This window comes from Schistocerca gregaria, chromosome 2 (assembly GCF_023897955.1).
Source record: "Schistocerca gregaria isolate iqSchGreg1 chromosome 2, iqSchGreg1.2, whole genome shotgun sequence".
Classification (NCBI taxonomy): Eukaryota; Metazoa; Arthropoda; class Insecta; order Orthoptera; family Acrididae; genus Schistocerca; species Schistocerca gregaria.
The window spans coordinates 689939754-689963951 of NC_064921.1; the positions used below are offsets into that span (position 1 = coordinate 689939754).

General features: G+C 38.4%; 1 protein-coding gene across 5 annotated transcripts in view; it reads left to right on the forward strand.

Moving 5' to 3' along the window:
* LOC126334772 (ATP-binding cassette sub-family C member 4-like) overlaps positions 1 to 24198 on the forward strand; it is a 548862-nt gene that overhangs the window by 222944 nt on the left and 301720 nt on the right. For 3 of the 5 annotated variants that reach the window (XM_049997358.1, XM_049997355.1, XM_049997357.1), the window contains 2 exons: positions 9258 to 9337; positions 23757 to 23907. The exons of the other annotated variants lie outside the window; for them this stretch is intronic. In XM_049997358.1, the coding sequence (XP_049853315.1) occupies positions 9258 to 9337; positions 23757 to 23907 (231 nt within the window). The remainder of the gene's footprint in view (positions 1 to 9257; positions 9338 to 23756; positions 23908 to 24198) is intronic. 5 annotated transcript variants of the gene reach the window in all.

Below are 24198 nucleotides of genomic sequence, written 5' to 3' on the forward strand. Positions count from 1 at the left end.
GTCGAATGTATGTAGCGCTACACAGGCATGCTTTGTACGTAAAAAGATAAATACTGGCGCCAAAACCTCTGCGTCAGTAAATAAATTCTTTTAAAAAAAAAGGTGGAAGACGAGCTCTTTTCTCCGACCCGAGATTCGACCACTGCATTTTCATACATTATCCAATGAAGTAAATGCAAATTTCTTATTGTTTATCTTCGAATGTAGCAGAATTTCAATGTACTACGAAAATCCGACTGGCAAGACTGGGATGTTTGTCAATATGGCCAACTCTACGTTCTGAATTTTTTCCTGCCTGTGAGAAGAGATGGTTGCCAACAGGAACCTGATGAAATGTGAATCACACGCTGTATTCTCTTCACCATAAGAATAATACAAATATAAACATTTTGCCATGTATTCTTTCGTGTTTGCTGCTATCTCATTTAAATCCTGTCTGCCTAATAAACTACGAAACCAGAGTGAGACAACAGCAAATGCGGAAGAATATACGTATCGTGTCATGTTTATACTCGTATTATTCTTATGCCTAATAGTGATAGTCAGAAATGAAGCAAGGCAACTGACTAGATTTTTAAATCTAAGATGACTAATTTCTGTGCAGAATTTGATGTACTAAAGAAGCAGCGGCCACAAAGATTTTCAAACGGAGAAGAATTTTCGCCTAACTCTCGTTCAGAACATGTTCTATCATACAGTATATTATTTGGTTCTTGTTGATCATTATCAAAGAAAGCAGCAGTGTAAGTAACAACAATTGTTTCGCTAATGAGATTATTAAAAAAAAAAAAAAAAAAAAGCGGCGATAGCGCGCACAAAAGCAAGCCATGCCGCGAGCGGCGTCAGGCCGTAAACACGTATTATCAGAATGCGACAAACAATGCATGACACTGTACAGTAATGCATTTTCAGTTTAGAGCGACGTAAACACCTATAACAAAGAAAACGGCACTTATCAGAACAAAGCAAAATAAGCAATCCATTCAAACCAGACGAAGCACGTGAATAAGGAAGGGTACCTGTATAAATACGGACGGAGCGCCTGACGCATGGTAATGGCTATCTGGTAAAGCTTAACTGCTAAGCTTACGACTCGAACCAAACTACTGTAGCTGTATCGTCATTCATTCGACCTAGGTTGTGTCTTATATTACAATGGACCAACTTTGTTTCGATTTGGAAGTGCGGCCTAAAACTTTTCTCTCCCCTTGAATTTCGAGTCTCAAATTTCATGTGCGGCTTACATTCGGGATTTTTTTTTTCTTTATTTCGAGTCTCATTTTTCAGGTGCGGCTTAGATTAGAGTAAATACGGTAGTCAACTAAGATATTAAGGTACCAATGACAATTCATCGATGAGGCTGCTCAGTTTTGTCTATAACAAAATGTAGATGATGACTCTAATAGGCCGAAAAAAGGAAAATAAAAATTCAACAAATGAACAAAGAAAAATTGAATATTTTCATGATGATGATGGTAAGTGTACAGATTAAACATGAACATAATATGATTGAAAAGTGAGAAGTTATTTCATAGTTATGTTATGTGATGTCATGTGCTCATGGATAAATTCCCAGTTGCCATTAATTAAGAATTCTGACCTCTTACATTTGAACTGCAAAGTCAGAATAGCAGTGTATGTCTCTGGTAATGTAGGCTTTGTCTCATCCTTTGCAACTTCTTTTATGCTGGAAGCTGAAAAGGTCTTTTTACAAATCTCATCTTATGTAAATTGAGGATGAAAGGAACTGATTGTACCACGAGCATAAGGGCTTAAAGTAAGTGTGAAAATTTGTGTTGGACTGGGACTCAAACCTGGGACCTCCTATTTACTAGACATTTGCATTAACCAATGCACCACTCAGACACAGTGCTGATTGCAAATGGACAGACTATTTTAGCACATTCCTTGGCCAACCCATATTTCCACCTAGTGCCACCTATCCACAGTTCCAATCCATTTTCTTGCTCGTTAATTTTAGATTACCACTGGAGGGTGAACATTCTAGATTCACATATTTTACTGTTCACATCACTTATTCTGCATACTCTTTCATTAATTGTACCAATATCCATTTGTACTGTGATATATTGTGAAAGGCTGAACATTTGTGAGTGCTGCAATAAACTAGTACTGTTATCGTCAACTTAAACTAAATTGGGCTCCTTTAAAAATTTTTTGGACAGTAGGCCTATCCTTATTCAAAACAGTCTATCTCTAACTTCACTGTACAATTATGTGACAAACAGATAACTTTCAGAATTTTTGGAAGCTTAGAATCTATATTTTCATATGTTAATGGTGTGAGTATTTTGTATAAATAATTTAATGCATAGCAAATCAGGACTTGTGGTTCACAGTTCAGACAAGGATTACATCACCCCTGAATTTCATTGTATATCAATGCACACAAAAGTGCATTTTTGAGAATTTTCGGAAGCTACCATTGTCCTTTGCATAATCTATGACCAATTTGTAACAAATCAGGGTTTTTGATTTAGTTACTGTAGCAAATCTTCTAACATACTGTGTTAAATCTAGTTTTCCCTTAAAGAGGAGTAGCCCTATATATTATCCGCATTTTTCATAAATTAACTCTGTTTTCAAGTTTGCTACCAACTGTAACAATCAAACATTTTAGGAAACTAATAATTTTTACCATAGGTTTCTGCATTGACGTAATAGAAATCCCGTTTTGTGTATCTGCCTGAATTCTCATGGGGAACTAGCAACATTTTAGCTCAATAGATTAAAAGAAAATCAGCAGGTTTAATTTAAAGTTATTTGTTCACAGGTTAATAATACATTGCACCAACCAAAATGCAGCCCCACTGTGAATGCAGTTCTCAAAGATGAGATGAGTTGGTTGATGTTTGTAAGCAGCTGGAAATCACCCTGACTTCTGTCAAATGATTGGAAGCTGCTGTGAATCGATGTGTTGGAATAGCTCCTGAGAGTCATTTACCTTTGGTACCTGTACCAGAGGTACCTCAAGTACTATTCGCTCCTGTGGATCCTGTCTCCTCTGTGGAAAGTACAGGATCTGTCATTACCCATCCACTTGATTGCGAGTGGCATGTCAATGGTTGATATAGGTGTCCTGTACAGGATGGATAGGGACCAGGGAGGATCCAAGGTGTTGTACTGATCTCACTAATCAACAAGTTTGAGATTCTGTCTTTCACTGAAACTGAACCAGTGAGACTCATTTCACCTTCTCTTTGGGGAACCTGTTTTGTCTGCTATTAGGAGTCAAATGCAAGAGAGTAGGGGTCTACTGATGGTCTGAAGTTCAAACACATGGTGAATGATGGTACCCCTTAGGGAAATGCCAGCAAGGGACAGGAAAGGACATCAGGTGCACTCAGTGTGTGTGCCTGGGAGCCTCATTCCACACACTGAAAAGACTATGCCAGTAGCCACTGAGGGAACAGGTTGCAACCAACTGCAGACTGTGGCACACAATGGAACAAATTATGCCTGCTGTTTGGGCTTGGAGATCTTTCTTGGGTCACTCCAGTGACTGTAGAGAAGGCTGAGAAGACCAGCCTTGCACATGGAGTTTCAGTGAAGTTCACAATTTGCAGCATTGTCCCTAGAACTGATGGTAGTCCCTTTGCTCCTGACTCAAGTAGAAGGACTGAACCAGAGACACTGAAGTTCTGTGACACGCTAGGCTGAAACTTCCTGAACTTGCGCCATAGGGCTCAGAACTGTAGGGTCCCTGTAAGTAGGTCAGGTGTGCACTATACATAAGAGGCTGCTACTCAAGAAACTGACTGTGTGGGGGGAAGGGAGGGGGTTCACACAAGGATTTTTTTAGATTAGGCAACTCTCCATCTAATCCAGATAATTATAGCTTTAGAAAACCCAGAAATATCATTGTGAGATTAAAAGAAATGCCTGCCACAGGCGAGAGTATTAAAATCCTAACGGTAAACTGCTGAAGCATTGACAACAAAGTGCCCCAGTTTGAAGTGCTCATGGAAAGCAGTGAAGCTCACATAATACTAGGCACAGAAAGCTCACATAATACTGGGCACAGAAAGCTGGTTGAAACGTGAAATTGATTGCAGTGAGTTTTTGGGGGAAAATTTAAGCATATATCAAAAGGATATGGAAATGGGAAATGGAGGTGGTGTATTTGTCCCAGTAGACAAGAAACTCAAATCCACCAAGATAGAAACTGAAACTGTATGTGAGATTGTTTGGCAAGACTCAGTATCAAGGTTGATTAGAAAATGACAATTGGATACTTTGCTCATCCCCCAGACTCATCTCCTGATATAACTGAAAACTTAAGTGAAAACCTCAGTTCACTTGTATGGAAGTTCCCCAATCATACTGTAATCATCCAACAATTAATTGGGAAAATTACAGTTTTGTTAGTAGTGGGCATGATAAAACATCCTGTAAAACTTTACTAAATGCCTTATCTAAAAACTACTTAGAACAGATAGTTAGGAACCCCACTTATGATGGAAATGTATTGGATCTAATGGCAACAAACAGACTTGATGTCTTTGAAGATGTCCATGTCAAAACTGGTATCAGTGACCATGACACAGTTGTGGCAAGAGTAGCACTGTAGACAGAGAGGTACTGAATGAAACATGTTTGGCAACCATGAGAGCAATACTTGATGTCTTCACTGACTACTGTAGGAGAATGTTATCAAATGACATTTCACAAAATCTAAAGAAATTCTGGTCATATGCAAAGGCTGTTAGTTGCACCAAAGTTTGTGTCCACTCCCTAATGAACGAGACAGGAACTGAAACTGAGGTTAGCCGTGAAAAAGTTGAAATGTTTAACTCCATTTTCAAATATTTCTTTACAAAGTAAAACTCAGTAAAATTGCCCCAATTTAATCCTCATACAATTGAAAAGATGAATGAAATAAGTATTAGTGTCAGCAGTGTTGAGAAACAGCTGCTATCATTAAAATTCAACAAAGCTCCATGTCCTGATGGAATCCCTGTCAGATTCTATATTGAATATGCAGCTGAGTTAGCCCCTCTTCTAACTGTAGTCTATTGTAGATCCCTCAAACAAAAAAACTGTGCCCAATTCTTGGAAAAAAGCACAGGTTATATCCATCTACAAGAAGGGTAGTAGAAGAGATCCACAAAACTACCGTCCAATATCCTTGAAAACTATTTGCTGTAGAATCTTAGACCATATTATGAGCTCAAACATAATGAGCTATCTTGAACAGAATGACCTTCTCAGTGCCAACCAGCATGGTTTTCAAATACACTGATCATGTGAAACCAACTTGCTCTTTTCTCACATGACATACTGGAAGTTTTGGATCAAGGCAACCAGGTAGATGCAGTGTTTCTTGATTTCCAAAAAGCATTTGGCTCAGTACTGCACCTACACTTATCATCAAAAGTATGGTCATATGGGGTATCAAGTGAAATCTGTGACTGGATTGAGAGCTTTTTGGTAGGGAGGACACAGCAAGTTATCTTGGATGGAGAGTCATCATCAGGTATACAAGTATCCTTGGATGTAGTCAAAGGAAGAGTGTTGGAACCTTTGCTGTTCATGTTGTGTATTAATAACCTTCCAGACAATATTAATAGTAAAATCAGGCTATTTGCAGATGATGCTGTTATCTGTAATGAAGTACTGTCTGAGAGAAGCTGCATACATATTCAGTCAGATCTTGATAAGATTTCAACATGGTTAGAAATTGACAGCTTGCTCTAAATGTTCAGAATGTAAAAATTTTATGCTTTACAAAATGAAAAAAAAAACATGGTATCCTATGATTATCATATCAATGAGCTCCTGTTGGAATTAGCCAACTGATGCAAATGCCTGGTCATAGCACTTTGTAGGGATATGAAGTATAATGATCACATAGGTTCAGTCATGGGTAAAGCAAATGGTAGACTTTGGTTTCGTGGCAGAATTTTGGGGACTGCAGCCAGTCTACAAAAGAGATTACTTACAAATCACTCATGTGACCAGTTCTAGAATACTGCTCGAGTGTGTGGGATCCGTACCACATAGAACTAACAGGGTATATTTAATGTAAACAGAAAGCACAGCACATATGATCACAGGTTTGTTTAATCCATGGGAGAGTGTCACAGAGACACTGAAGGAACTGAACTGGCAAACTCTTGAAGGCAGATATGAACTATTCCGAGGAAGTCTATTAACAAAGTTTCAAGAACCAGCTTCAAATGATTACTCTAGAGGTACACTACAACCTCTATGTATCACTCACATAGATATTGTGAGGTTAAGATCAGAATAATTACTGCACACACAGAGGCATTCAAATGATCATTCTTCTCACACTCCATGTGTGAATGGAATAGGAAGAAACCCTAATAACTGATACAATGGGACATATTCTTTGCCATGCCCCTCATGGTGGTGCAGATGTAAATGTGCATCTGCACTGATGGCTGTAGATTCACAGCACATCAAGGTGTGTCAGTTATATGAATGCATGGTGTCTGTTCCTTCACTCATGTCCGAAAGAACAGATACCAAAAATCCATGTAAATGATACTCCTTGATGATCTATGAATACACAACTGTCAGAGCAGGTGCACATTTATGTTCAACATCCAGTGGGAATATAAAATTAGTGAGCATTGACGACATGGAGAGGGCTGCAGGTAAGTGGTGGTGCTGGGTGTGTATGTGGTGACACCAAGGAATATGCTGAAACAGACCACGCATTTGCGATTAATAAGGTGTCCAGGTGACACAGACTATCACAGTCACCTGGTAAGCAGGAGATTGTGGGTTCGAGTCCCAGTCTGACACTCCTCACTAAAGTTGTGATGCATCTGATATCATCATTTCCTTCCCTTTCCTTTCCTTTCTCTTCCACTTTCGATTTACACCTTGCATTAGTGTAATAAATCTCAGCTTTCTGTACATAATTTAGAGGCCTCCTTCATTAATATGAATATACTGATCTATTCATTGCAGTAGTTGAACAGTTCATACTATACTTTATGACAAAATAGCTCCATCACTACATTTTCTCAACACATTTTTTTTCTGATTGTAACTGATGAACATTCTCACTACCAGAATGACCTCTGAGACTCTCCAGATATCACTGATAACAGTGATGTCCTTCTTCCTTGGAGCACACCATATCTCCAATGGAACAAATCACCACTGAGCAGGTGCCATGGAATGTGATAAAGTAGCTGTTCTCATCCTAGCTTGCAGATGCACTGCATCCATTCAATGTAAGATCACATGTGAAAACAAGAAACCAAATTCCTACATAGCAGACATTCTAAACTAATTACTGAAATAAACTTCTGTGGTGGCAATCATCATGTATCAGTTTGGTATACATTGTGCAAGACCTCACTTTACTAAAGTGATGTGTTACACTACAAATGCAAGTTGTGGATGAGAGCTAGAAAAACTAAAAGAAGAAGAATGTAGCATAAAACAGCAACATGTGGATCACCAGAGTCTAGATTATGCTGCTGTAGAGTGCAGTATCCAAATAACCTGACCGATGAAACACAGCATGTGATCAAAAGTATTCAGACACCCACAAAACATACACATTTCACATTATGTGCATTGTGCTGCCACCAAGTGCCAGGTTCTCCATATCAGCAACCTCAGTAGTCATTAGACATCATGAGAGAGCAGAATGGGACACTCCGCAGAATTCACAGACTTTGAACATGGTCAGGTGATTGGGTGTCATTTGTGTCATACATCTGTACACAAGATTTCCACACTCCTAAACATTCTTAGGTTCACTGTTTCCAATGTGACTGTGAAGAGGAAACGTGAAGGGACAAGTACAGCACAAAAGTGTACAGGCCAAACTCATCTGTTGACTGACAGAGACTGCCGACAGTTGAAAAGGATCGTAATATGTAATGGGCAGACCTATATCCAGACCATCACACAGGAATTCCAAACTGCAATTACTATGACAGTTAGGCAGGAAGTGTGAAACCTTGGATTTAATGGTTAAGCAGATGCTCATAAGCCACACATCACACTGGTAAATGCCGAATGACGCCTCACTTGGTGTATGGAGAGTAAACATTGGATGATTGAACACTGGAAAAACGTGTGGAGTGACGAATCATGGTACACAACGTGGCGATACGATGGCAGGGTGTGGGTATGGTGAATGTGCAGTGAAGTTCATATGCCAGCATATGTAATGTGAACAGTAAAATTTGGAGGCAGGGGTGTTATGGCGTGGTCATGTTTTTCATGGAGGGGGCTTGCGCACCTTGTTGTTTTGAGTGGTACTATCACAGCATAGGCATACTTTGATGTTTTAAGCACCTTCTTGCTTCCCACTGTTGAAGAGCAATTTGGGGATGGCAGTTGCATCTTTGAGATGATCAAGCACCTGTTCATAATGCATGGGCAGCGATGGAGTGGATACATGACAATAACATCCCTGTAATGGACTCCTATAGAATACCTTTGGGATGTTTTGGAATGCTGACTTCATGCCAGACCTCACGACCTACATCGATACCTCTCCGCAATGCAGCACTTTGTGAAGAATGGGCTGCCATTCCCCAAGAAACCTTCTAGCACCTGATTGAACATATGCCTGCAACAGTCATCAAGCCTAAGGATGAGCCAGCACCATACTGAATGCCAGCATTACCAATAGAGGGCGCCATGAACTTGTATGTCATTTTCAGCAAGGTGTCTGGATACTTTTGAGCACATAGTGTAAGCACTATTATATTGTAAAACTTGTTTCAGTGCTCTTTCTCTCTTGCCTCTTTACTTGCTTTCTTTTACCACCCATCTGGATCTTTCTCTACAATGACTAATTTTTTTAAGTTTTGAAATTTTTTGAATTCTTATCTGTTGCTTCTGCTTGTGGAACTGTTATCTCTGCCCCACTAAATAAAATAATAATTAATGCCAAATTGATAAAATTATATTAAAGTAGAAATAAGCCATCATCAGTTGTTAGTAAGAAGTAATTGCTTGATCACATGCTTCAGGTGAGTAGGTAGTAGTTAAAGGTGGATACTGTGCCACTCAAACAAAGATATGGTGCTAAATTACTATGAGAAATTTGTGGACTTGAACTTAGGTTTGTGATGGAGAAATTAACTGTATTGCTTGTTCTAGCAAAAATGTAAATGTTTTAATAATTACTGTATCAATGAAAAAATTTTCTGTTGCCATAACTGAACATCCAAAATTTTCATTTCAGTATAAGTTATTCTTCACCTAACATTTCTTTTGTAAAACTTTTGTTTCAGGTCGTATATTAAATAGGTTTTCAAAAGACATGGGAGCAGTTGATGAAATTCTTCCAAAGGCTGTTATGGATGCAACTCAAGTTAGTATTTAGTTACAGTTTCTTTAATTAACTGCATTTCATGTACTATATTTTTTACATGTTACAAATAATCAAGCCACACTTCAGGAAATATCACACTACTTTCAGCATGAATGCCATTAGTTATCATATTCAGTTTTTGTTCTTTGTCATCATAACAGAAAACCCAATTTCCATCAAAATTAGAACAAAATTTTGGAGATATGTCAGTGCTGAGTGTCTGATCAAACAATGTGTGCTACATAAAAATTGTTCATTTCAACAAAAAATGACATACAAAATCTGACTAGGACAAAGAATTGAATAATTAGGCTGGCCATGGTGGGCGAGCAGTCCTAGGCGCTACTGTCTGGAACCGCGCGACTGCTACAGTCACAGGTTCGAATCCTGCCCCGGGCATGGGTGTGTGAGACGTCCTTAGGTTAATTAGGTTTAAGTGGTTCTAAGTTCTGGGGGACTGATGACCTCAGAAGTGAAATACCATAGTGCTCAGAGCCATTTGAACATTTTTTTAAAATAATTAGCTGCCCCAAGCAGAAGAGGTTCAGTGTTGTGCTCCTCAATTTACTCTGTTTTTATGAGATATACTAATGCTGAAGTGTTCATCTAGTGTAGAAGTTGTCATGAAATCAGCTAACTGCAAAATCCATGCATTTTGGTCATATATTATTTATTTTTGTATATGTAAGTTGACTACCAGTATTTTTTTGTGTTTGAGTAAAATCAAACCCACCAGACAAATTTGTTTTAAAAAAGAAAGGTTCATACAAAAAAATCTTATCAGAAATGGATAACTTTAGAAACACAAATTTCTTGCAAAAAAAAAACTGTTCTTGCATACAACAGAACTATATACAATCAGTTAATTCATGATTGTATAAAACAAAATTCTCAGCAAGGTTATTCACAAGCAAAGAAACTACAACCAGCTGTTTATAGTCAACACTGAGAATAAATCTAAAGTAATGTGGGAAGTTATGAATGGGACAGTGGTAAGGTAAGCAAGGGTCACTCAATCACATACATTAAATATGAGGGTAGCATTATCTCTGACCCTAAAAAATATATATGAAGTATTCAGTATATGCTTCACAAACACTGACAACAAACTTTCTTCTCACATTGGTGCTCCTGTGCCCTTTCTCTGTTCTGACTCAGAGTTATTCCCCAAAACACTGTTTCTTGATCCACCCACATGAGGTGAAATTTATGGTATTATAAAAGAGAACCAGACTCACATTCATGTTGTGTTTATAGCATATCTGATTACGAAGTTTTGTTTATTTTTGACACTGTCACATTTTATGACACAATCATAAGAGGTTTTGTCCCACAATAACCATCTTCTTTGATATAATAGGAAAAACTACATTATACATTAATACATTAAGATATACATTAAGATACATACATTAAGATATATTAAGATCTTGAAACAAGAAATATATTTTCATTAGGTCTACTGTGAGTTAAGTAAAGTGCTGTTAAAATGTATGTGGATCATACTTATGGGTGGCGTTTGTAAGTGGATCATACCTACAAGTAGCATTTGGTGAGCAAATGTTCATGCATTGTCAAACTAAACACAGCAGCAAAAACAGGGAAATTACATATATAGAAGTGAGCGTACTTTTCTTTCCCTACTTGTGCTAGATGTGCATGTCTTCTATAAGACAATGTCTACTTGTGATGACAAATTTACAATAATATCTAAATCAGTTAATCACAATATATAAAACTAGATTACAGGCTGTTAAAGCAGTAAATCCATATTCAAAATAGATTAAGGCCTTTACAATAAAGGGCAGAAAGCCTCAATCCTTATGGCTGATGGCACTGCACTTTGAACTGCTAGATGTTTATGCCATTGTCCGCAGGTTTAGAGGAAATGACATGGACCTGACGACAATGGCAGCTTTCTGCTGCAGCTTGCTGATACTGTACTGTATTAAAATCTCTGTCCTGATGAACTCAACAACATGATTGACAATACAAGTCCAAACTGGTAATTTGCTTAAATACTAAAAAAACTGTGAGTCAACAAGGACACAGCTGTGATTATACATTTTCACCCATCACATAGTGCAGATTTGAACCTGTACATATAAACCCAGAAGTAATCACTGAATTCCACAGAGTAGATGAGACCTTACTGTGGGACATACATAAAAAAGTTACTAAACAGACTGTGCAGTTTGTACTATGCATTTAATGACCTGAGTAGAGTAAAATTTGTGACACTGAAACAGTAAAATGTGCCTACTTTGCACTAGTAACTTCAGTGTACACACGTCACATTCCATTTTGGGGTGCTCCACACAGAGAGATATTTATTATTCTGATGAGAATAATGAAGATAATCTACATCTACATCTACATCCATACTCCGCAAGCCACCTGACAGTGTGTGGCAGAGGGTACCCTGAGTACCGCTATCGGTTCTCCCTTCTATTCCAGTCTCATATCGTGCCTGGAAAGAAGGATTGCCGGTATGCTTCTGTGTGGGCTCTAATCTCTCTGATTTTATCCTCATGGTCTCTTCGCGAGATATACGAGCTATATACTGCTTGACTCTTTGGTGAAGGTATGTTCTCGAAACTTTAACAAAAGCCCATACCGAGCTACTGCGTGTCTCTCCTGCAGAGTCTTCCACTGGAGTTTATCTACCATCTCCGTAACGCTTTCGCGATTACTAAATGATCCTGTAATGAAGCGTGCTCCGTTGGATCTTCTCTATCTCTTCTATCAACTCTATCTGGTATGGATCCCACACTGCTGAGCAGTATTCAAGCAGAGGGCGAACAAGCGTACTGTAACCTACTTCCTTTGTTTTCAGATTGAATTTCCTTAGGATTCTTCCAATGAATCTGTCTGGCATATATGATCATTCCATTTTAAATCACTCCTAATGTGTACTCCCAGATAATTTATGGAATTAACTGCTTCCAGTTGCTGACCTGCTATTTTGTAGCTAAATGATAAGGGATCTATCTTTCTATGTATTCGCAGCACATTACACTTGTCTACATTGAGATTCAATTGCCATTCCCTGCACCATGCGTCAATTCGCTGCAGATCCTCCCGTATTTCAGTACAATTTTCCATTGTTACAACCATTTGATACACCACAGCATCATCTGCAAAAAGCCTCAGTGAACTTCCGATGTCATCCACAAGGTCATTTATGTATATTGTGAATAGCAACGGTCCTATGACACTCCCCTGCGGCACACCTGAAATCACTCTCACTTTGGAAGACTTCTCTCCATTGAGAATGACATGCTGCGTTCTGTTATCTAGGAACTCTTCAATCCAATCACACAATTGGTCTGATAGTCCATATGCTCTTACTTTGTTCATTAAACGACTGTGGGGAACTGTATCAAATGCCTTGCGGAAGTCAAGGAACACGTCATCTACCTACGAACCCGTGTCTACGGCCCTCTGAGTCTCGTGGACGAATAGTGCGAGCTGCGATTCACCCGACCGTCTTTATCGAAACCCATGCTGATTACTACAGAGTAGATTTCTAGTCTCCAGAAAAGTCATTATACTCGAATGTAATACGTGTTCCAAAATTCTACAACTGATCGACGTTAGACATATAGGTCTATAGTTCTGCACATCTGTTCGACGTCCCTTCTTGAAAACGGGGATGACCTGTGCCCTTTTCCAATCCTTTGGAATGCTACGCTCTTCTAGAGACCTACGGTACACCACTGCAAGAAGGGGGGCAAGTTCCTCCGCGTACTCTGTGTAAAATCGAACTGGTATCCCATAAGGTCCAGCGGCCTTTCCTTTTTTGAGTGATTTTAATTGTTTCTCTATCCCTCTGTCGTCTATTTCTATATCTACCATTTTGTCATCTGTACGACAATCTAGAGAAGGAATTACAGTGCAGTTTTCCTCTGTGAAACAGCTTTGGAAAAAGACATTTAGTATTTCGGCCTTTAGTCTGTCATCCTCTGTTTCAGTACCATTTTGGTCACAGAGTGTCTGGACATTTAGTTTTGATCCACCTACTCCTTTGACATAAGACCAATGAGATAAGTGTCTCTCTCCTCCACCATTAAACACTTTTACTGGGACTTAATGTCATTCCAGTGACTTGTATTTAAATCCACATAACAATGTGCTTTTTTCCATGAAAATTTACAATTTTTTTAAAGTGAAGGCATTTGTCTTTATCAGTTCCATCATTCCAATGAATTATTTGTAATTAGTCACAAAATGTGTAAGCAACTGCATAAGGCTTGTGGGAGTTGCATGCAATACCAGTACCAGAAAGATTGAAATTAAATAGAGAAGGATTCAGAGACAAAGTAAAAACTTTATTTCAGAAGAAATCCTTCCACACAGTAGATGAATTTGTGAATTCCATTCTAAATTAGCAATGTTAAATATTATCCTTTCTGCTAAAGGCTTTCCTGTCGATGTTACTATTATTTTTATTATTATGAGCCTAAATTAACCAAGTTACATGTTTCCTATATATACCATAAGTTTTTAGCTAATTTGTTTCTTTCTACAGATGTAACTGTTTTTTTAATTAATATGAGTTAATTATAATGTTTATACAAATAATAACTATGACTTGTCTCATATTCATTGTTTTGTATTATTGTGAGCTAATTATAATATTTACATAAATTGTAATTGTGACTTGTCTTGTATCCATGTGTAACAACACACAGCTGAATTTATTTCATTGGTAAAAATCAAATTAAATACAATTTTAAGAATTTTCAGTAATTACAAGTATTGTACAAAACATATTTCATAATAACTTGGTAATTGTAATTTATTATTACTGCAGCACATAGTGTAACCAACATAGCATGTTACTTCTAGTTTTCCCCTGCAATAAGAATGTATATTGTGGGTATTTACCATAAATTAATGCTATTTTCGAGTTTCTTAGCGACCATTACATCAAAAAAGTTTCAGAAAATTGGAAGGTCTTCCTTTCACACCAATTTTTCTGTTGTCTTAACAGAAACTCATTTTGAATTATTAATTGTTTCAGTTCCTAAAGGGAACTAGTAATACTTTTAGCTTAACAGATACAGAAATTAAAAGAGAATCAGCAAGATTAATTTAAACTTATCTTTTAATGTGCCATAAAACATTGTCCATCCTACAGTTCAGGCCCACTATGACTGCTGTTCTCAAACATACAATGAGTTAGTAGATGTTCATAAAGAGCTGCAAGTCACCTTGACTATTGTCAAGTGATTCGAACATGCTGTAAATGAGTGTGTTGTGAAGGTTACTGAGGGTCCTGTATCACAGTACAATTCTCTCCTGATAGTATTCTGATACATGACTTATGGTAACCGTCACACAGAGCACTGTCCTCTCCTGGTGGCTGACAGCAAGGGGAAATGACAGCCATAATTTTTCCCGAGGGCATGCAGCTCTACTGACTGTATGATTGAATGATGACAACATCCTCTCGGGTAAAGTATTCTGGAGGTAAAATAATCTCCTATTCCGATCTCCAGGCAGGGACTACTCAGAAGGATGTCATCATCAGGAGAAACAAAAGCAGCACTCTATAGATCAGAGTATGGAATGTTAGACCCCTTAATTGGGCAGATAGATTAGAAAATTTAAAAAGGGAGATGGACAGATTATGGTTAGGCACTGTGGGAATTAGTGAGGTTTGGTGGCAGGTGGAACAGAACTTCCGGTCAGGTGAATACAAGGTTGCAAATACAAAATCAAATAGGGGTAATGCAGGAATACATTTAATGATGAATAAGAAAATAGGCATATAGGTAAGCTACTACAAACAGCATAGTGAACAGGCATATGGGTAAGCTACTACAAACAGCATAGTGAACACATTAATGTAGCAAGATAGTCACAAAGCCCACACCCACCACAGTAGCACAAGTTTATTTATATGCCAGAAGCTCCGCAGATGATGAAGAGATTGAAGAAATGTATGATGAGATAAAAGAAATTTCTCTGATAGTTGAGGGAGATGAAAATGTAATAGCTGTGGGTGACTGGAATTCATTAGTAGACAAAAGAAGAGAAGGAAAAATGGTAGGTGAGTATGGACTGGGGGAAAGGAATGAAAGAGGAAGCCACCTGGTATCGCTAACACCTTGTTTAAGAATCATAAAAGAAAGTTTGTACAGGTGGAAGAGATGTGGAGAGACTGGAAGATTTCAGATATTTATATAAGGGTAAGACAGAGATTTAGAAATCAGATTTTAAATTGTAAGACATTTCCCGTAGCAGATGTGGACTCTGACCACAATTTATTGGTTATGAAGTGTAGATTAAAAGTGAAGAAATTGCAAAAAGGTAAGAAATTAAGGAGATGTGATCAGGATAAGTTGAAAGAACCAGAGGTTGTTCAGTGTTTCCAGAGGGAGCATTAGGCAATAACTGATCAGAAAAGAAGAAAAGAATACAGTAGAAGATGAATGGGTAGCTTTGAGAGATGAAATAGTGAAGGCAGCAGAGGATCAAATAGGTAAAAAGGCCAGGCCTAGTAGAAATCCCTGAATAACACATGAGATATTGAATTTTACTGGTGAAAGGAGAAAATTTAAAAATACAGCATATAAAGCAGGTGAAAACCAATACAGATGTATAAAAAATGAGACTGACAGGACGCACAAATTGGATAAGTAGGATTGGCTAGAGGGCAAATATAATGATTTAAAAACATATTTCCCTAGGGTAAAGATAGGAATGATTTACAGGAAAATTATAGAGGCCTTTGGAGAAAAGAAAAGCAGCAGTATGAATATCAAGAGCTCAGATGCAAAACCAGTCCTAACTGAAGAAGGAAAGGTGGAAGGAGTATATAGAGGGTCTCTGCAAAGGAGATGAAGTTGAAAGCAATACTATACAAAAGGAAGAACATGCAGACAAGGATGATATGGGAGATATGATACAGCAAGAAGAATTTGACAGAGCTCTGAGTAGACTGGAATGCTCTCTCTGAAATTGTGAAGTAGCAGGGATAAAACAAAGGGAGAATAAGGCCATTTACAACTTGTACAGAAATCAGATGGCAGTTATAAGAGTCAAGGGGCATGAAAGGAAAGCAGTGGCTGAGAAAGGAGTGAGACTGGGTTGTAGCCTATCCATGATGTTATTCAGTCTGTAGAATGAGCAAACTGTAAAGGAAAACAAGAAAAATTTGGAGTAGGAATTAAAGTTCAGGGAGACGAAATAAAAACTTTTAGCCAATGATACTGTAATTCTGTCAGAGGCAGCAAAGACTTGGAAGACTCGTTAAACATAATGGAAAGTGTCTTGAAAGGATTGTATAAGATCGACATCGACAAAAGCAAGTTAAGGATAATGGAATGTAATCAAATTAAATCAGATGATGCTCAGGGAATCAGATTAGGAAATGAGGCACTTAATGTAGTAGATGAGTTTTGCTATTTGGGCAGAAAAGTGAGTGATGAGTGCTGAAGAAGAGAGGATATAAAATGTAGACTGGCAAGGGCAAGAAAAGTGTTTCTGAAGAAGAGCAGTTTGTTAGCTTCTAATACAGAATTAAGTGCTAAAAAGAGAGTATTACAGAGTGGCCCGCTGCCCAGCCTGCGCACTTCTCCAGTCCAACCCACCACGTTCAACGCAGCTGCCTGACAGCCTGTACCTGTGCCCACTGCAGCACTGTGGCCTGACTCAAATGCTGTAAATGTGTCAGCTTCCAGAAGGTGTATTGTAGGTGATTCCTCTAGATTTAATCCCTTGGATGTCTCCTAGAAGAGCTGCAAAAACCCTCTGTTTTAAAAGGTACAAAATAAGTGATAATGTATAAGATTTACAGTAAAAAATTACCATAAATGCAGTGAGAGGAGAAACTAGTTCAATTTGAGCTATTTATCCCTTCTTTGAGAAATTTTTGCAGTGCCGAATATTGGCTTTCTGCCAATTCTAACAACATCAACCATGTATTCCAGTGAGTATCATTGACCTGCTACAGCGATCTGTCAAGAGCATCAAGAAAGACACTTTTCTTTTCATGATGACACTTCAAACCCTTTTCCAGCGATCCTGATTTAGGTTCTCCATGATTTCCCTAAATCACTTCAGGCAAATGCCAGAATGGTTCCTCCAAAAGGACATGGCCGATGTCCATCCCCATCCTTCCCTAATCCGAGCTTCTGCTCCATCTCTAATGACCTCATTGTCAATGGGATGTTAAACACTAATCTCCTCCTCCTCCTCCTCCTCCTCCTCCTCCTCCTCCTCCCCCACCCCTCTTCCTCCTTTTCTTTTCATAAGTGATTAGTTCTTTTGCAAAGACAATGAACCTGTGAACAACTGACACATATATACTTTGTGTGTTTCATAACACTTTATTTAGCATATGACAGGAACAATTCAGTCCTGAATAAGCACGTGATGCAGCGGCAATGTTGGCACCTTGACCACTTGTAAAATGCTTATCTTTCAAAGCAAAGTTGTGGAGACACATATCTTCTCAACAATTCTCTTCATATGTTATAGCCAGTTTTTTGTTCACCTGGAAACTGGGTTGTAAACAAAACACAAGACCCGAGTTCACTGGGAACAGAGTAGGAGACAGTACACATCAGATAACGGAGTAGGAGACAGTACACATCACATAATGGTTTCTTCTTGCACTACATGCCCACATGTCCATAATTGGTGAGCATTCACTTTTTATTGTATGAGCTATTACCTCAGGTTAATTATATGTCTTAGGCTATTAGCACTTTTTACCATGTGCTGTGATACATTTGTGGCATGAATAATAATAGCCTTTGCAGATACACTTCTGTAAGTTGTTCCAGGGTCAGCCAATGTTTCAACAAGATCCAGAAACCTTCACTTCCTATAGTTCATTGCAAACGTAGGTCTCATGCACACCTAGCGATTCATTTGTTGACAATTATTTCCTGAGTAGGTTTAGGAAGGCATTTCTCATCCACATAAGATCCTTGTTTATTAGACAAGCAAGGATGGTGAGAAATGCACGAAGTGACAGTTGACACTTTAACATGAGTGTAAATTTCATTGCACAGTGAACAGTAAACAAAATTAACTTCTTTCCCATCAGCATCCAATATAGACTTACATATAATCCAAACTGTACTTTTAAGATTCCTTTAGGCTGTGCAGTTATATATGCACCACTGATTAGTTTTTCATTCACTTCCCTTTTTCTTGACATGCTCTTCTTCCTCTGCAAATCACGTTCAGTTTCCACACTCATTTTCTGAATTAGGAAAAAAATGGCAATGTTGCAGCACTACACCCACTACATTTAAATGCAACACATCTTCTGGATGGGGAACCATTTTCACTGTCATGCTTACATGTTCAAGGCCTGAAGCAGATTTGCTACCCCAGTCAAATATGGCATCATGAAATCAGCTGTTACAGTTTCTGATTTGGTCAGCACAAGTTCCTGATTTGGTCAGCACAATCACTATTTCTCTTCAATTAAATATTAGAACCAGACAGATTCATGCTCAGCATAGTATTTCTACTTCTCCTTCATAGTGCAAAAAGGCACTTTGTCTATATTAGTCAAATTTTTTTTAAAACGAGTCGTAACTTGACAGCCCATGCACATTTCGGAAACAGTTGTGCTCGTTACCTGATATCGAATATTGATTAAGAAAGTATAAAACTGACAGCAAGAAGCGGATTTCCTAAATTGATTTTGGAGTGTGTGTATGAGCAATCAAAAGCAGTATTGGGAAACTGGTTAACAAAATCAGGTTTTGGGAGTGAGCAAGGACTGCTATACTTGCCATTCACATGCCTCACAATGGCAGTCAGTGCTGCCACCAGTCCATAAGCTGTTGCATGCCAGTGCTTGTGCATGGCACTGGCTAGTCCCTGAAGTGTTGCTGTGTACTGTGGGCTGTGCCTCTCTGCATGACTCTAAGCCTGTAGCACAGCAGTGATTATTTACAGCACTGCTCGACCCGTGTGGTGACGCCAAGGGCTCGCTTCATCCTGAGACTCTTGTAGATCAGTGCTGCCACCGCCCGAGGGCCAGGCTTCTGTGCACAACTCTGATTACGAAGCCTTTTCTGAAGGCACTTATCTTGGGTGTAGCCATGTATGGAAGTGAAATGTGGATGATAAATTGCTTAGACAGAAGAGAGTAAAGCTTTTGTAACATGGTGCTGCAGAAGAATGCTGAAGATTGATTAAGTAGCTCACGTAACTAATGGGGAGGTACTGAATAGAACTGATGAGAAAAGAAATTGCGCCACAACCTGATAAAAAGAAGGGATTGGTTAATAGGACACATTCTGGGACATCTAGGGATCACCAATTTAGTACTGGAGGACAGTGTGGGGAGTGAAAGTCATAGAGAGACCAAGAGATGAATACAATAATCAGATTCAGAAGGACATAGGTTTCAGTAGTTATTTGGAGATAGATAGAGTAGCATGGGGAGTTGCATCAAACCAGCCTTTGGACTGAAGACCACAACAACAACAACAACAAATCCTCTCCTGTGGGTCCTGTCTCCTATACAGGAAGTATGGGCTCTGCCACCACTCATCCAACTGACTGTGACGGAGTTATCCCCTCTTTTAACCAAAATATACTGTTAATCCATCACATTATAAACCAAGCTCAATAGTAGGGTGAAAGCAAAGGTCATATCCATTACTGAGAAGGGTAACAGAAGTGATCCACAAAACCTTACATCCTTTACATCAATCTGTTGTAGAACCTGGGAGCATTTACTGAGCTCGAACATGGTGTGGTATCTTTAACAGAATGGCCATCTCTATGTCAACCAGTATGGATTCTGAAACTGTCAATCTCGTTAAACCCAACTTGCACTTTTCTCACATGACACCTGAAAGCCACGGATTGAAGATGTTGGTCATATTCAGTATTTCCTGATTTACAAAGATCAGTTAACTCTGTATGAAACTACACTTATTGTTGAAAGTACAATCATGTGGGGTATCAAGTGAAATTTGTGACTGAGTTGAGGACTTCTTGGTAGGGAGTATGCAGCATGTCATCTTGGATGTATGGGGTATCAAGTGAAATTTGTGACTCGATTGAGGATTTCTTGGTAGGGAGCACGCAGTATGTTGTCTTGGATGGGGAGTCATAAGCAGTTGTAGAACTAACTTCCGGTGAGTCCAGAGAAATGTGTTGAGACCCTTTCTCTTCATACTGTATGTCCATGGCCTTGCATACAATATTAACAGTAACCACAGACTTTTTGCGGGTATGCAGTTATTTAGAATGGTCTACTATATGGAAAGAGCTGCACAAATAAACAGTCTACTCTTTATAAGATTTCAAAGTGATGCAAAGGTTAGCAAATTGATTTCAATACTCAGAACTGTAAAATTGTTCACTATACAAAACAAAGAAACATAATATCCTATGACAGTAACGCCAGTGAGTTACTACTGGAATCAGTCAACTCATACAAATTGCTTGGTGTAACAGTTTGTAATGATATGAAATGGAGTGACCACAAAGGATATGTTTGTAGGTAAAACAAATGGCTGACATCTGTTTATTGGAACACTGGGGCAATCCTCAAAGAAGATTACTTACAACATACTGAAGTGAACCATCCTAGAATATTGCTAAGGTATGTGGGACCCATACCAAATAGGACTAACAAGACATTGATTGTGTACAAGGAAGGGCAGCAGGAATGGTCACAGGTTTGTTTGACCAATAGGAGATGTCAAAGAAACTGAACCGGCAGATCCTTGAAAATATAATCAAACTATCCTGTGAAAGAATACTTATGAAGTTTCAAGAACCAACTTTAAATGATGAATCTAAGAATATACTACAACTCTCTACGTATCACTCTCATAGAGATCATGCATCCTTCCTGCATTCTGTATGTGAGTGGAACTGGAAGTCTTAATAACTGGTGCAATGATGAATACCATGCACATCATACAAGTTTGCAGAGTATTTATGCTAATATAGATTAATGTAAGTTATATGGATAAAAAACTGAACACTACCAGAAGCATAAAAATTCCTTAGTCTACAAACAAACAAAAACATGCTGCATAGAAAACATATAGATAGCACACTGAGACAAATGAACTGTCTCATTTATTACTATTTCTATTTATTTACATTTTGCATATTTGTTTCAGTCATTGTATATTTTTCTGGGGGCTAAGAAAATTAATTTATTAGAAGCTTTCAGACTACAGAAAAAACTCATCCAAACCACAATGGGAACTAAAAAGAAACAATGCTGTAAATTTTTAAAAATTAAATGCAATGGCCATTCTAAGTATGTGTACAACATGAAATAAATATCACACAAAGAAACACATGCCTTTTTAAGGGTAGTCACAAATCAAGTCACATGATACACAGTGACAACTGAAACCATATGTTGTTGACGGTTAGGCCGAGGCTGCGTGTGGGAGTGCAATGTGGCCACGTCGGCCAGCGGGACGTGCCCCACGCGTCGTCAACAGCGCACAGAGGTTGTATTTCCCCGATATCACCCCACGCCTCTATCTGCACCCCTGCGGCGCGAGAAATTTCAAAAGGCTGCGCAGTGGAGAGAACTTTATCTAGAGTCGGATTTGCCAACTGAAGGGCATGTTGCCGAACTTTGTCAGACGCCGACTGGATAATAGCATCCCGTACCATGGAATTGCCATAGGATTCTTTGTGAACGTCAGTAACAAATTGACACTTTTGACTGAGGCCGTGAAGTTCAGCAGCCCAAGCGCAATAGGATTGATGCGGCTGTTTTTGACAACGATAAAAGGCAACACGAGAGGCTACCACATGCGTTTGCTTTTGAAAATAGACAGACAGAAGTGAGCACATTTCAGCAAAGGACAAAGACGCAGGATCCTTCAAAGGAGCCAATTGAGGACAACAACCGATACATTTGAGGTGAAATCCAGAAAAGGAACAGTGACTTACATGGTTGTTTGTCCATGACATGAATTGCCAAGCAGTGCTGTCGAAGGCGTTTTTCATAATCATACCAGTCTTCTGCCGTCTCGTCATAAGGAGGAAAAGGAGGTATAGCCAACGACGAGAAACGCCCCGCATTTGACGCCACGACGAAATCGCGAATCACCACTGTTAGAAGCGTTTGCTGTTCAAGGAGACTTTGCAGTAGTTGCTCAACAGTAGCCATGGAAACCTGTGGGTCAACAGTGAAAAGGAAAAATCCCATCCTCGTCGCCAATTGTTATAATGTCAAGTTGAACACATATATTTCAGAACGACACAACACATATAAGTCACAGAGTAAGTTGACAAGCAAGACATGTGCACACATTAACATTTGAATGAGCACTGAGTCCCAGTCTAGCGGCCGCTGTTCGGCTGGCCGCTTAGGTGGCACAGCTGCTGCATGGCTGGCAGACAGCGCCGCATGTAGAGGACACACGTAATTGCGCGGTGGCACTTTGAATGATCGGCGAGTCACAACACTTTTGTTTTGTGTATTTCCAGATGAGTCAGGAATTATTCTTTTCTGTGATTTGATTGTAAATAAGTAACTGGTGCTGAATAAAATATGTGTTGTTGAAGAATTGGACTTCTAAGTGAAGTAATATTCTGAATGGTTAGTTAAATAAACCTACTGCCTAGAGGAAGGTAATGTAGTTTTAAATACAAGCAAAAGTATCAAAAAAAGTGTACACACTTTTTTAAAGAAGTACATATAAATACAAGATTTTGACTAGTTTTGTTTGTGTGGCAATCATTTGCAGCAAGCAAAATTTACATAACAAAGATAAAATTCTCTTTCAGTAATGAAAAAAGTTATAAGATAGCTGACAATATAATGTTTCCATCCACATAGTACAGTTCTTGAAGAGACCACAAAGATAAGATTAGCTCAATCATGCACAGGCAAATGAAATCATTCTTCCTGTTCTCTACCTTTGAATGCAATGGAAAGACTGCTCCATGTGTAATACAATAATGTGTATCTGCTATAATCCAAGTGACAGTGGTTTGTATGGTATAGAAATAAACATTAGTTTATTTGCAGGTCACCAATTCCAGTAACAAATATCTTACCAGTTAAATCTTTAACACTGTTGAGTAATATGTTAAAAACTGAAAATAATGCACACATGCAAGTTTTATTTCCTTTTTTGTTCCAGTAGTACTACAATAAGGATTACCTTAAGTGTGAATGATAATCCATCCAGTTAACCTACACAAAAGTGTTGTCATGACACAGACATTTTAGAAAGATATTTTGCATGCTCTTAATATTTTTGTGAAACTTTGTAAGAGAGAGACTGATAATTGAGAGCTTCTCTGATCATCCACCCATTCTTTACATGTAACTGAAATAACTCTTTTTACTTATTTGACTACTTGAGCTGCTGTATGATTGTCTCTTTGTTCCATTTTACTGTTTGTAATTATGTCACATGATATTCATTTCTCATGTAAATTCTAGATCATTATGAGTGTGCTCGGATCACTGGTCATAGCAGTGGCTGTCAACTGGGTGTATCTCATCCCTATTATTGTTATGGGCTTTATCCTTTGGTTTGTGAGAAAAATTTACCTGAGGTCTTCGATGAACATTAAGCGACTGGAAGGAATGAGTAAGTAAGACAAACTATATAATGATTTTCATATTAGAGGCAACAATTTTTCATAGCTGGAATTCATATTTAATTTATCATCATCATTGTAATCTTGGAGCAATAACTGCATTGTTAATATATTGGGAAACAATTGGGCCACAGCAGTAATGAGCAAGTTCTGGAAATTTTGCATCTGATTTTAAATACATTTCTCTCACTAGTTCCCATACACAATGATTTCACAGTACTACAACATTAATAGAAACTAATTCAGGGAATGTAATGAAAAACAGGAGTTCCACAGAAAGA